Source organism: Suricata suricatta, chromosome 8 (genome assembly GCF_006229205.1).
Source record: "Suricata suricatta isolate VVHF042 chromosome 8, meerkat_22Aug2017_6uvM2_HiC, whole genome shotgun sequence".
NCBI classification, from domain to species: Eukaryota; Metazoa; Chordata; class Mammalia; order Carnivora; family Herpestidae; genus Suricata; species Suricata suricatta.
The window spans coordinates 117,409,232-117,423,381 of NC_043707.1; the positions used below are offsets into that span (position 1 = coordinate 117,409,232).

The 14,150-nt window shown below is 50.0% G+C and overlaps 1 protein-coding gene and 1 long non-coding RNA gene across 5 annotated transcripts in view; one reads left to right on the top strand and one right to left on the bottom strand.

Annotated features, from left to right (window-relative positions):
- The first annotated feature begins 508 nt into the window (after positions 1-508).
- LOC115298297 lies at positions 509-8,798 on the top strand. Of its 3 annotated transcripts, XR_003911697.1 has the most exons (5): positions 509-780; positions 4,710-4,826; positions 5,334-5,378; positions 6,497-8,144; positions 8,330-8,798. It is a non-coding gene; the product is annotated as an uncharacterized LOC115298297 (long non-coding RNA). The 3 variants fall into 3 exon arrangements; XR_003911698.1 differs by lacking the exon at positions 8,330-8,798 and having other exon boundaries at positions 6,754-6,925; XR_003911699.1 differs by lacking the exons at positions 5,334-5,378; positions 8,330-8,798 and having other exon boundaries at positions 6,497-6,925.
- The window catches only part of AZIN2 (antizyme inhibitor 2), a 34,801-nt gene continuing 25,268 nt past the window's right edge, over positions 4,618-14,150 (bottom strand). The window contains exons 9-10 of one of the 2 annotated variants that reach the window (XM_029946911.1): positions 10,034-10,248; positions 7,041-7,404 (exon numbers count right to left, since the gene is read on the bottom strand). In XM_029946911.1, the coding sequence (XP_029802771.1) occupies positions 7,266-7,404; positions 10,034-10,248 (354 nt within the window). In that variant the 3' untranslated portion in view covers positions 7,041-7,265. Of the gene's footprint in view, positions 7,405-10,033; positions 10,249-14,150 lie in introns of both variants that reach the window. The other variant, XM_029946910.1, reaches the window with a different exon arrangement.

Below are 14,150 nucleotides of genomic sequence, written 5' to 3' on the forward strand. Positions count from 1 at the left end.
AAATAAAATAAAACGTAAAAACACCTTGGCCTCCAGCTCAAGAATTCGTTCAAAGCCCCTATTTTTCTGCATGACCTCATCACGTGTCTCCCTCGGGCACGAAACTGCTAGGCAGAGAGGACACTTAAAACAAGCCTCCCGCACCCTCCAGCTCCCACTTTGTAAAGCGCAGCGGAAGTAGGTGGTGGGTAACAAGCCCACTTCCGGTGTTACTTTGAGCCTTTCTTGCCCGGCCGAGACCAGGTCGCCGCCTTCCCACGCCGCTATCGTCCCGGGCTGACCCCTTTCCTTTGCGAGCCCCGCCCACGGCAAAGGTTTGGTTTTTCATTGGTAGAGGCTGGTAGCAGCGTCCGTCTTTCCACCAATGGACTCCTTTCTCTCTTCCTTATAGTGAAGTCAGATCCTCCTCCGGGCCGGTAGAGGGCGCGATAGCCCGGGGCTCGAAGTGTAGGAGGCTCTCTGGCACGGAAGTGACGTCACGCCAGCGGAAATCCGCGGCCGCCGCGGCCGGATCCTGTGCGTTCTGTGTTCCGTGCAGCCGTGGCGGAGAGAATTGTTTCCGCCCCTGACAGATGCTTAGTGAGAAAGCCGAGCTTCTGGAGGAAGGGCCTTACCCGTATTCACTCGGCGAAAAACTCTCCCAAGACCAGCGCGCCCCCACACGGCTCGGCGGAGGGACGGCCCCTTTGGGGACTTTCCTCCGCCTGGGGGCCCCGCGGCTGGTCTTCCAGAAATACCCCCTTTCACAGATGGGGAAGATGAAACCCAGAGAGAGACAGGGTAAGGTTACCATCCTTAGCAAATACAATGCAGGCCGCCCAGTTAGAGCTGAATTTCAGATAAACAAATAACGTTTTTCTGTAAGAACATCCCAAATACTGCGTGGGATGAATGTTTACTAATAAAGTGTCCGGCATTTGTCTGAATTCAGAGTTATCTAGCAGCCGTAGGCCAAGGTCATCCAACTAAGTGGAAGAGTAGAAAGAGCTGTTGAGGCACCTTGTATGCCTTCCCTCCTAAGGCTCGCCAGTGTGTCGACCTCAGTCTTTCTACATGTAATGCTGAAGTGACCTGCTGGGTCCCCAGCCTGTGCCTGTCAGTGGTCGGCCCTCTGCAGGGTCCAGGCTGCTCTTCAGGACCTGAGCCAAAGGGGTCAGATGCCCACCTGCCTCCCCCAGCCCCCCCCCACCCTCCAAGACTAGTTTATTCAGAAGATACTACACACCTATCTTACAGGCACAAACCCAGGCTCCAGGTGACGTTGGCAGTTAGGAGAAACTCCTTATCTTTGTGGGGTTAACAGATTTGCAAGAAAAAAAAGTTAACAAAAATTACCTTGTGATCAACAGTTCTTTAATATTAGATAGAAGATATTATAAATGCTTAGAAAAGCAATACCTAATCAAGGCATAGAGGAGGAGAAAGATATGTCTAAGCTGAGATCTCAAAAATTCCTTCTTTCAGAGTTATTTATGGGACAGCTAGGTGTAGGGCAGAGTACTAAGCACCAGGGACAGGGCAGTGAACAAAAAATAAATCTTTGCCTTTAAGAGCCTAATTCCAAACAGACGGTGTGGTATGTCAGATGGTGAGCTGTGGGGCAGGGTGGGGGAAGAGGAAGAGTACCAAGAGATTACAAAATGCTGGGGTGAGAATGTTAGTTTTAAAGAGTGGTGGTCAGCAAGGCTTCACTGAGAAGGTGACATTTGAGCAAAGACCTGAAGGAGGGAGGGAAAGAGATCGTGTAGCTGTTTGGGGGCTATAAGGAAATGGTGCCTGGCATGTTAGAGGAACAGAAAAAAGGAAGTGGTGTTTCGTCTCCAATAGGATAGCTTCCTAAGGATATTCAGGAATAATCTTGATGTGTTGTTGTTGTTGTTGTTGTTTTACCTAAAATAATGCCGTTAGGATCTAATTCTTATAAAATGTGACTTGACCTAACATGGACAGGGGGCTACTTTGTATAGAGTATTCAGAAGGGCCTTCCTAAGGTCGTGACATCTAAGGTGACCCTTTAAAATGAGCATGGGTGGGGTGCCGGGATGGCTCAGTCGGTTAAGCGTCTGACTTCGGCTCAGGTCATGATCTCATGGTTCGTGGGTTCGAGCCCCGCATCAGACTCTGTGCTGACAGCTAGCTCAGGGCTTGGGGGCCTGTCTTCAAATTCTGTGTCTTCCTCTCTCTGACCCTCCCCTGCTCATGCTGTCTCTCTCAAAAATAAATAAAAGATTAAAAAAAATTTTTTTTAATAAAATGAGTCAGCCCAGGAGAAGCAGAAGGAATAGCAAGGGCAAAGGCCTGGAGGCAGAAAGGACTCTGTAAATTGTGAGGAACTGAAGAGGCCAGTAGGCTGGAGCCTGGTGAGAGCAGGGTGGCGTCCGAGATGAGATTGGAGAGGTGGGCAGAGATCTCAGCCAGTTTCCCTTTTGCCAGCATCACGGTGGGGATCGACTGAAGGGCTTTTGGCAGAGGACTGACAAGATCAGATTTAGATTTCAAAAAGATCCGTCTGACTGCTAGGAGGCTGTATCGGATACTTTTGCTGGTTGAATTTACACAGGCTTAGCTGCTCATCCCAGAGGTGCCAGGAAAAGGATTTAAAATGGAGCAAAGTGTTCCGTGGGAACTCCCATCCTGTTGCCTTCCCTGTGGTCCCTGTAGGTGCAATGAGCTGGCCTGGGTGGGTCTGCTTCCAAGGGGAGAGATGACACCCGGAGAGCCACAGTCCCCCTCCAGGACAGAGGTAGACAGAGATGACAGCTGTGTCCCTTGGACCTCTGGAAGGCTCCCTGGCTGAGCCCTTAACCAGGCTGTTGGGTGAAGGAAGCCGTGCTACCACCAGCTGCCAGGTCTCTTTCCTCTGGTCTTTTGGATATGCTTTCAGTTGTCTACACTGAGGTCTTCTCCTGGTTCTGTTCCAGGGTCGTGTGGGGCTCCCTACTGCCTACAAATTAAAATCAGACTCCTTACTCTCAGTTGGTGTCCTCTATGACCACACAGCACTGTGAGTGCCTCGGGGGCTCACCTCTGCATCTACTGCAGGGCGTGGCCACAGTACATACTCAAGGAATTACCTTCCACCATCATTTACTGAGCACCTGATGATGTGCCAGGCCCTCAGCTGGGCGCTTAAAAAAATTTTTTTAATGTTTTATTTATTTTAGAGAAAGAGATCCCGAGTGGGAGAAGGGCAGAGACATAGAGAGGGAGACACAGAATCTAAAGCAGGCTCTGGCCTCTGAGCTGTCAGCACAGAGCCTGATGCAGGGCTCGAACTCATGAACTGTGAGATCATGATTGAGCCCAAGTTGGATGCTTAACCAACTAAGGCCACCCAGGCGTCCCCCCTGAGCTGGATGCTTTATACCATTTCCTCACTTAATCTTCACAGTAACCCTTTGAGGGCAGTTTGTTTAGGAGCCGCATTTGACAAATGAGGAAACAGGCCAAATTGCTATGTTTATTGACTTGTCCATTTGACATATACTTGTTTAAAATTTTTAATGTTTATTTATTGTTGAGTGAGACAGAGCATGAGTGGGGGAGAGGCAGAGAAAGAAGCAGACAGAATCCGAAGCAGGCTCCAGGCCCTGAGCTGTCAGCTCAGAGCCCAGTGCAGAGCTCAAACTCACAAACTAGGAGATCATGATCTGAGCTGAAACCGGAGGCTTATCTGACTGAGCCACCCCAGGCGCCCCTGACATACACTTTTTGAGCACCTACTTTGTTCTAAGTGATGAAGACCCAGCAGTGAAAAAAATAAAGTTCTGGTCAAGCTCACATGCCAGAGGGGCTGACAGAAGACGCTCAGACCAACATGTAAGGTGTGTTGCGTGCCGAGAGATACCGTGAAAAGGAATAAAACCAGTTAAGCGAGAAGAGAGAGACGGGAAAGTGCTTTTTCTAGAGTCATCAGAGAGGCCCTTGCCTGGAGAAAACATTTGGGTAGAACCTGAATGGAGTGAGCCCCACAGATGACCCAGAAAGGTCATTTGAGAGAGAGGGGACAGTAAATGCAGGCCCAGCTTGGGTGCCAAGTGTGGGGTGTCTGAGGAATAGAGGAGCCAATATGTCTGGGAAGTCATGAATAAGGGAGGAAAGGGCATCAGAGAAGAAGTTGGACGAGAACTTTAAATGTTATTCTTGATGAAATGGGAATCGGGGGTGACCAGATCCAGCGCTGAGTAGAATGGACAGTGGAGGGGAAGGAGGGGGCCAGTCCCTGGGTGAGAGGTGACAGTTTAGTCCAGGAGTGGCAGTAGCAGGTCCGTTAACCTCCCAGAGTAAGTGAGCAAGCTAGTAAGCCCACAGGAGGAGGCTCAGGAGGCCCAGATGGATTGTGGGAAGGTGTTGAGAGGAGGGTGTCCCTTAGATGAAGCCCCAGGGTAGGCTGGGGTTGGGAGAAGCCACCAGGAAAGTGACCTGTGGGACAGCCAGCATGACCTGCAGTTTCACTGCCTGTGGCTTGCTTAGGGAGGTGCTCAGAGGAGGCAAATGCCTGTGCCGCCGGGCTCCAGGAGACCCCGCTCAGATTCCGCTGTATGGGCCTGAAGGCCCTCAGCATCCTCTAACATTCTCCCCGTGTTTAGTACTTTGCACAAAAATGACAAAAACAACTGAAAAGAAACGACTTTATTATTCTCAAGTAAGTCACGTCAACTTCTGTATAGAGCTGTCTCATAAAAGTACCTTTCACACATTTCTTGCAGCAAATGGAACATGAAACCTTTGAAAGGCTCGGTGAGAAATCTGTTCAAACCCCCTCCCAGCTGCTGTCACTTGAAAAGCCACAGAAGCGTCTCCCGAGCGAACCTGCCTCAGACAAGGTAACGAGCGCGGCCTGCATCTCACTGCAGCCAGCAGCCGTAGCAGACACCCACGTCCAGCAGAAAACCTGTGTGCCCTCTCCTTCCCTCTCTGGAAAAGCAGGAGCAGGGCCAGGTCCACTCGGGCATCAAAACGAAAGAAGTCTCAGAAACAGCCTCCTAGATAAGGGCTGAGCCCAGCATAGTAATATGTAAAACCTGCTTGTGGAGGGATAACCAAGGGGCAGCAGAGGGACCCTTTCTGATTGGTCTCTGAGTCTCTTGGTGTCCTGACCGTTCGGCCTATTTAGTGTCAAAGTATCAGAAAGTAGGCCCAGCCTCGAAAAGACAGCTCTGCTTTTGACAAGCACCCAGCTCACTCAGAGCACACTGCCCCATCAGGGGACCTCAGAGCCACACGCAGGACCCAGGACTGGCTGAGACACTGAGACAGGAGGATGAGGTCTGATACTGTGAATTACAATAATAAACGTATATTTTGTTTTCATCCCCATTCCTGGCACGGAGATCCCAAAAATCTTTGGAATTCCCTAAGTGAGGAGAGCAACAAAGGTATCTTTTGTTACATCTTACCCTCAAACCCTGGGGAGGGGAGGAGGCTGGAGATTGAATTCAATCACTGGTGCCCAGTGATTTCGTCAGTCTGGCGTAGGTAATGAAGCCTCCGTAAAAACCCAAAGGACCGGGTTTGGAGAGCCTCCAGGCTGGTGCGCACATGGACGTGCTGGGAGAGAGGCGCGCCCTTTCTCCACACCTTGCCCTGCGCAGCTCTTCCTTCTGGATGGTCCTGAGTTACATTCTTTCCTGATCAACCAGTAACATAGAAAGAAAAGTGTTTTCCTGAGTTCTGTGACCCATTCTAGCAAATGAATTGAACTCAAGGAAGAGGGTCATTGGAACCTCCAATCTACAGCCTGTTGGTCCAAACGCAGGTTACAGCCTGGATTTGGTGATTGGTATCTGAAGAGGGGCGGGGAATAGGGAAGTCTTGTAGGACTGAGCCCTTAACCTGTGGGATCTTAAGTGATCTCTAGGCGGATCGTGTCAGAATGGAGTTGAACTGTGGGATACCCAGCTGGCATCAGAGAATCGCTTGGCAGTGTGGGGGGAAAAATACCCCACATACCAGGCTTACCCAGAGAGAGCTCAAGTGAAGGTACAAAAACATTCCTAACGATATGTCCAGAACAGACAAATCCGTAGGGATGGAAAGTGGATTAGTGATTGCCAGGGGCTGGGGAAGGGGAAAATGAGGAGTGAGTGCTAATGGGCGCAGGGTTCCTTCCTGAGGTAATGCACATGTTCTGGGGTTGGACAGTAGTAATGGTTGTACAGATTCTGTGAATATACTAAAAACCACTGAATTCTGCACTTTGAAAGGGTAGATTTTAAGGCACGTGCATAACATTTTAATGCAGAAGGAAAATCTTTGGAGTCCCCTGTAGCAGCGAGGAGAACTCCACGTCTAAACTCCTTTGCTAAGCAACTCACACCCCCAGGTGCATAGCCTGGGACCCTAGCAGCGTGATGGAGGCTTTATCCTGATGATAGACTTCCAGCCAAGAAGACATCACTCTCAGGGCCTTTGGCACTGGATGTGGCAGTGCCCTGGGGCCACCCTGTCATGGCAGTTACTGCCTGAGTAAGTGAAACCACGTCCTGCCTTGCAGACCTGCAGGGAGACTAAGGGTGCGGGTCTCCTCAGGACCTCGCAGACACTCATCTCTGTGCTCTTGATCTTTGGTATGTATCTCCAAAGCCATGTCAGATACTCAGTTACCCCTGTGTTGGGCCAGGTCTTAGCCGAGTGTTAGGTTCACATGGAGACCCTCACCAGTCAGGAGCTGCAGCTCCAGGGCTGAAATGTGGCAGGCAGCTCTGACCCCGACCTCAACCCCTAACAGCTCACTCCTCCTCATGACACCAGGTGTGGCGGTCTACGCAGAGAAAAGAGATGAGTTGCAGAAGCTGGGAGCCAGTGGGAGAGGCTGCAGCCAGGACTGAAGAGGGCATGGGGTCATCAGTGTAAGGTCTAGCCCAGGCTGCTTTGTGAATTGAACTGCTAGATTCCACTGAAGTATTAAAAAAAAAAAAAACCTCAGTATTTATTTGCTTCATATTTACAAAGGGGGGAAGGAGACCGAGGGAGACCCTAAGAGCACCCCTACACCTGGCTGACCAGGCCCCTTGCGCTGCAGAGGAGGCAGACACCGCTGGAAGGGACAGGATTTATGTTGCATACTTGAACTACAGCGAGTGTAAGACTGGTCCTATTTACAGGGCAGAAACACGACAGGTGGGGCATGGAGGCGGCGGAGGGAGCCCCAGAGTCCTGGCCAGAGGGTGCCCTGCTCGCCGCCTTCCCCAAGTCTCCCAGAGGCATCTCTGCGGCCCCGCTGGAGTTCTCCGGGGGTGGGGGTGAGGAGGAACGGGGTCCGCTCACATGATGCTCGCCGGGGTGAAGACAGGGCCCATGCACAAGGTGTCTGTGATCTCCCAGCCACAGGACAGAGGCTTGCACATGTCCTCGGTGTCCTCGTCCTGTTCTGCAGGCAGCAGCTGCCCTCGAAGTGCTTCCCTGCAGGAAGAGAGGGGCACTGGAGGCAGCCAGCATGGGGCCCACAGGCCAGAGGCTCCCAAAGGCCCCTGCACCAGAAGATCTAGCCCCCTCAGTATAGGGTTCCCACCTAGGCCCCAGAGCCCAGCCTAGGACAGGAGTAGGGCAGGTGTGCTGAACTCTCCCCCCACTGCTCTCTTTTCCCCCGTGGTCCATCTCCACAGCAAGGGAAAAGGAGCCTACATTTATTGAGCACTTAATAATGCCAGACATTGTGCCAGGCACTTTACTTACAGTGTCTAATTGTATCCTCCCCAAATCCTATAAGGGCAGCATTATTATCCCCATTTTACCAGTAAGGAAGTTGAGACCCAGAGAGAAATGACCCCCACAAGGCCACATCCTTAGAAGGTGGTAGAACTAGGATTCAACCCAACTCTCTCAGTTTAAATCCCACAATCTTTATAGTCCAGGCATAGGACTTTTAAAAAAAATCGTCTCCTGCCCCTCTCAAAAACCCTACAAACCTACCTACCCAGGTTGATAAATGGCTCTACCATCTGACCGGCTGCTCAGCCACAAGTTGGGAATCTGGTCCTCGTGCCCAGTCCATCCCTGCCGAACCCAGCTCCAGAACTCCCTCATGGGCACCTGCTTCTCTCCATTCCCAGTTCTACCACCATCTCTAGCCAGGGCTGCACAGCCTCCCTGCTCTGCCCCTGCTGCCACACAATTCTGGCCCAGGTTCATCTTTCCAGGAGGTAAATTCCTGTCCTTGAGACATCATCAGCTTCTGTTTGCTCTCAGTCCCTGCCAGCCCCATCTCCCTCTGCAGGAGGGCCTCCCTCTTTGCTGATGTGTGCAGCTGGTGATCAGGCCGTCCCCTTCTGGTGGAAGGCTCCCCAGACCAAGCACCCTCTGTCTCTCTCCTTATCACTCAAAACAGATTCGTCCAGTTTCTTAAAAAGCATCAATGGCTCTCTACTGCCTTCAAGATCAGGTCCAACCTAGAGCTGCAAGGTCCTTCTCCATCCAGTCTTCCGCACAGGCCACTCCAGTCAGGCACAGCTACTTGCAGTTCTGTGAATGGACTGGTCTCCAGCCCCCACCTCTCTCGGCCCAGACTGCTCCCCATCAGCTTTCCTGTGCCCGGCTACCTCCTCCGTACCCGTCAGCCTTACCACCCCTCTTCAGTCTGCCCTCTCACTCCCCAGTGACCTTTCTGTCCTCTGCGCCAGTGTCCCTATGTGCAGGTCACCGTGCTGTCTAGGGTGCTCTTCTCCCCCCAGGACCCAGCACAGAGCCAGGCTCAAAAGCAGGATGTTTTGCTGGGACTCCTTTGATATGGGGGATTTTTCGGCATGGCCATTTTAATACATCGAAATTTTTTGTTTCTAGTAATAAATAAACTGACTCCCCACTGCCTCTGTCTGTGTTTGCTTAAGATGGAGCTGGGATGGGAGGAGGCCTGTGTGGTGAATTTTTTACCTCTGTTTCAGGCCTAGTCACAATATCCCTGATGTCACAATGGCTGCATCAGCCCCTCCCGTGCCCCTGGGGGAGGAGGTACAACCAAGGACTGTTGACTGGATGAAGGAAATGTGACTGATGCTGCACCCCTTCAGGTGGGGGTTGCTACGTTGTTGGGGGGGTCCCTCAAGCATCTAGTGCGTTCCCCCAGAACATAAGTGGCACTCACTCCTGAGGCCCAGCATGGAAGCCCCCCAACTGCTCCTGCCTCCCCAGGCATCTCCCAGCCCTGAAAGGGGGCTCTTCGCCCCTGACCCAAAGTCTCCGTGATAGCACGGATCCCACAGAGTTCTGCGCAGGTGAGAGGACAGAATCCTATGATGCCTGGGCTAAGGCCCAACAGAAAGGCTCGACAAACGTGACTTCTGTCTGCCTTGTGCCCCTCTTGTCTCGCCAGACCCCTGTGCTGGCCCAGTGAGGTGAGCAGGGTTAGTGCTGTGTGCATTTCCTGTGGAGGCTCGGCCAGCAGGCAAGTCTCTCCCGGGCCACAGGGCAGCCACCCAACTGGTCTGCTCAATCCACATCTGTCCTTGTCCGCCATCATTCCTCCCCCGCCCTAGTAGCCAGAGTGGTCTTTCTAAAATCCAAACCAGACCACGTCACTCCCCTGCTTCAGATCAGTCCATGCTTTGCACTGCTCAAAGCCCTTCACTCGGCCATCAAGGCCCTTCCCAGATCTAGCCGGGCTCCCTCTCCAGCCACAACCAACCTCAGTTTCTTGAAGGCAGCATACTCACTCCCTGTTCCTTCTGCCTGGAGCCCCCTGCTGCTTCCTGCTGGCTAACTCCCCTCCACCTACCATCTTTCCTTGGGGAAGTCAGTCTGGGCATCAGGGAGGGTTCTCAGGTTCCACAGCCCCCCCCCACCCCCCACCCCAGGATTCTGAGGAGTGGTTGTCCGCCTGTGTCTCTCACAGGATGCCGATCTCCTCAGGGGAAGCTCCATCCCACTCACGGCCATGGCCAGGTGCCAAGTGCAGGCCTCACGTGAATCAGCAGCCAAGGGCTACTTGTCAGGCTGGATTACACAGAAGCCGGTCTCAATTCTCAGACTTCCCTCATTCCCTACCTGCTCCCTTCTCTTCCCCAACCCCATTCCCAACAGGGCCCGGCCCCCTTACCAGGCCACCCGGGACATGGCATACGTGACTTGGCAGGTCTGGGCCCCCTCACGGAGGGAGCCCATGCCCACAGTGTAGGCGCCCATGTTCTCAAAGACCAGCCAGTCCCCTACGTGCAGTTGCGGCAGCCACAGGCCGTCAGCTATGCAGTCACAGCCATCGGCCACAGGGCCCCACAGGCTGCTGCTGTACAGCGGCTGCTCCGTGGATGACTTCTGCAGGAGACAGGGATAGTCACATTGAGTGCAGCCTTAGCATTCCTCCCTCAGAAGCTTGCCATGGCTCCCATAACCAGCACGGTAAAAACTGGATGGGCATTTAGGGCCCTCCAATATCTCTGCATTCATTGCCTTATACATTCTGAAGCCACAATGCCTGGTCTTAAAGCCAGGCAACACTTACTAGCTGTGTGACCTTGGGCAAGGTACTTAGTCCCTCTGTGCCTCAGTTTGCTCATTTGTAAAATGGGAATAATTGTAGTTACTGAAAGGATAAATGAGTGTATGTAGAGCCTTTAGTATAGTGCCTGGCACGTGACAAGGGCCCGGTAAGATAGCGCTGTCGTTGTTGTTGGGACTCTTATTACCACCTCCCTGCTTCAGTCTTCACTGGCATATCTGCTGCTTTCCAAACCCTGGGCAGCCCTTCCCGCTTACTCAAATCCACCCTGGCCTCTGGGCCCAGCCCTGGGGCTCCCTCTTCTGTGAAGGCCTCTCCCAGCTGCTCTCATTCCGTGCCAGGCCCTATCCGAGGTACAGAAGCCAGAAGTCTATAGGGGAGTGTGACCCACCCTCCCTTCGGCTCTCAGTCTGGGCAGGAAGATGGACCTCCAACAGATAATCACAGGGGGACCTGGCAGAGGTCACAGAGGAGCCCATGGGGTGAACAAAAAATCCCTCCCATTTCAGGAAAACTGAGTCTCTGAGAGACTGGGTGACTTGCCCAAAGACACAACTATCAACTACATAAAATTATTTTTTTTTCCTTAAATGACTGAAAAATCCAGGAAAGGACTCTGTAACACCATTTGCCAACAACCAGTGCAGTTTGTCACAGTGTGGGATCCTCTAGGCGGGTCCTAGAGGAGGAGCTGTGACTGGAAGGTGGACCTGAGCAAACCCTGACTGCCCGTTCGTCCCATAGCCAGCCTGGCTGCGCCCACTGTGCTCCAGTTACCCCAGGGCTCCAGGGCAACCTCGTTTCCCTTCCCCCGGCCCCAGCCCTCCCCATGTGTCCCCAAGGCCCCAACCCCACCAACTCCTAATTTTCCCTCGGATCTCAGCTACAACAGCTTCATAAAAGTCTTTCCTAAAGCTCCATGCTCCACCCACAAGCTTTGCCTTCATAGCATTCATCAAAATTTATAATTAGGTATTTGTGAAATGTATCTACTCATGCCTGTCATCCCTGTCACACTGTAAGTTCCGTGACCCCAGAGATCATGAATGACCACCTTGTTCACTCCCCGTCTCCCCCATGCCAGCAATCTGGCATATAGTAGGTGCTTTTATGAATAATATCTTTTAAATGAATGAATGAATAGCAAATATGAGTGGTGAGAAAGGGAAGGAAGGAAGGAAAGAGAGAAAGGAAGGGGGGGTGGAGAAACAGAAGGCATCCAAAGAGTCTAGAAGGAGGTAGTAAAGACCAATAGAGGAAAAAGAAAAGGTGCTCCGGTGCCTTAGCCAGCTGCAGGAATGCATAAAATTGAGAAAGAGAAGCCACAGATTCCATAGGCAGAAATAATACTCATGTATATAAGAAGTTAAGGGGCACCTAGGTGGCTCGGTCGATTAAGCGTCAGGTCATGATCTCACGGTTCATGGGTTTGAGCCCCACGTCAGACTCTGTGCTGACAGCTAGCTCAGAGCCTGGAGTCTGCTTCAGATTCCGTGTCTCCCTCTCTCTCTGACCCTCCCCTGCTTGTGTGCTCTCGCTCTCTCGCTCTCTCGCTCTCTCGCTCTCTCGCTCTCTCGCTCTTTCTCTCTCTCAAAAATAAAAAAACATTAAAAATTTTTTCGTAAAAGAAGTTTATTAATAAGTTATCTAGTCTCATTACTAAAGAAAAGCATGCACATATTAAAGTCAGAAATTCCAACTATCCTATATTCATTAACTGATTAATTCAACAAATACTTATTGAGCACCTACTGTGTGCCAGGCTCTGATCTAGGGTCTGGCAAGTTCGTATTCTCAAAAAGGGAGACAAATATATCCTTGTTCATATAACTTAACATTCTTGTGTGTGAGCTTTTTGTTAATAAATAAAATTGATCTCGAGTGCTCTGAATTATTTCCCTTAGCTCCACTTCTTAAAAATATTAAGCTAATTTCTAATGCATTTGGGGACAAATTCTATGTATGATCTATAAAGATTCTGAGAAAAGAGGTTCCAAAGATTCTTTCACAATAAAAAGAAAAGACACTCTTGCATTATAATGAGTCCTTTTCTTATTAGTGGCATAAATAAAAAATCAGTGGAAAGAAATTTTACCTTTGCAGGGAATAATGCAAAACTATCCTTTTGCCATTTAAAGCCATTGTTTAGGGCCGCCTGGGCAGCTCAGTCAGTTGAGCCTCTCTGACTCTTGGCTTCAGCTCAGGTCATGATCTCATAGCTTGTGTGTTCAAGTTCCACGTGAGGCTCTGCACCATCAATGCCGTCCAAGAGCCTGCTTGGAATTCTCTCTCCCTCTCTACTCCTACCTGACTTGTGCTTGCTCTCTTTCTCTCAAAATAAATAACTTTTTAAAAAAGCATTTAAAGCCATTTTTTAAGAAAAAGGGAAACAGAGAATTTGCAAAATAAATATTCCAAAAGCATGTGGCAATGGACTTGTTAAGTCTTAGCTCTTTTTATGAGTCTGGAAACTGAGTGGAAATGGACAAGCACCTGTAAAAATATTAACTGCCCAGTCTGCTAGCAGGCCCCTTCTGTGTGACAGGGCAGAGCATGCCCACACTACTTCACACCTCATCTGCGAGGCAGTTGCCATTCCCATTTGAGATAAGTCAGAGAGCTGGAAGTGACCTGCTCCAGGTTCTGGGGGATGTTAGTAGCAGAACTCTGAGTGGTCCCCAGAAAAGGGGCCTCCTAGCTGTTCCAATGGGCTGCCTTCCTGTAAGAGGCCCAATAAGTCAGTGAATCCACAGAAGTAACAAGATCAAACATGTAAATGTTCAATGGCCCTGATGGAGTCCTTAAATAATTCCCCAACTTTTAAAGAATAAGTCAATAATCCCTATTCTACACAAAATACACAAAAGTATTTTAAAAGGAAAAAAAAGGAATGAACAAGAGCAGCACACAAAAAGGGGGAAAAACCAGAACAAAAACCTATGGTCACGATTTAACTTATGAACACACAGGAAAATCTGAAATGAAACTGTAACTAACCCAATCTGTCCTCGTAGTCAAAGAATCACCTTCAGTGACTTTCTTCAGCGTGGAACAAGATAGACAAGATGAAAGGCAGGGACAATATGTGCAAGGCGAACACTGACTTCATCATAATATGGAAAATATAGATTTACAATTCAAATCTAATTTTCCTAGTACCTGTCATTCCATAGCCTATACCCTCTATTCTTGAATAAACTACAGACAAAACAAAATCAAGCCCCACAATTCAGAGAAACTATTTAAAATAAAGAGGGCAACTCTAACTTAATGGAAATACATTAGAATGGCCTCATTTCAGAACCAGAAGCAACCTTAGTAATTAAGGTCAGTCCTTCATTTTCCAGATGAAGAAACCAGAGAAACAGACAGAGAGAGATTAAGGCCACTTGCCTAAAGTTACTCAGCTAGTACATGGTAAAGTCAGGACTTGAATCCATGTCTTCTGACTCCAACTCTGAAGCTTTCTGTCACCATTCCTATCTTACATATCATGAGAAATGTGGGCAATAACTATTAGGGAAAAAATATTTTTAAAAAGGTATCATATAATGAAAATGAAGAAAACATATATCACATTGCAGGTAACCCCACCTGGAAGATCCAAAGGGGAGGAGTTAGTTATTAGAGGAAATGAAGGGGTCTTGGCATGCAAGCCATTATCTCAGCTCAAAAACACAGGGAAATGTTTCCACTCACAATAGTAATGAAAGCATTA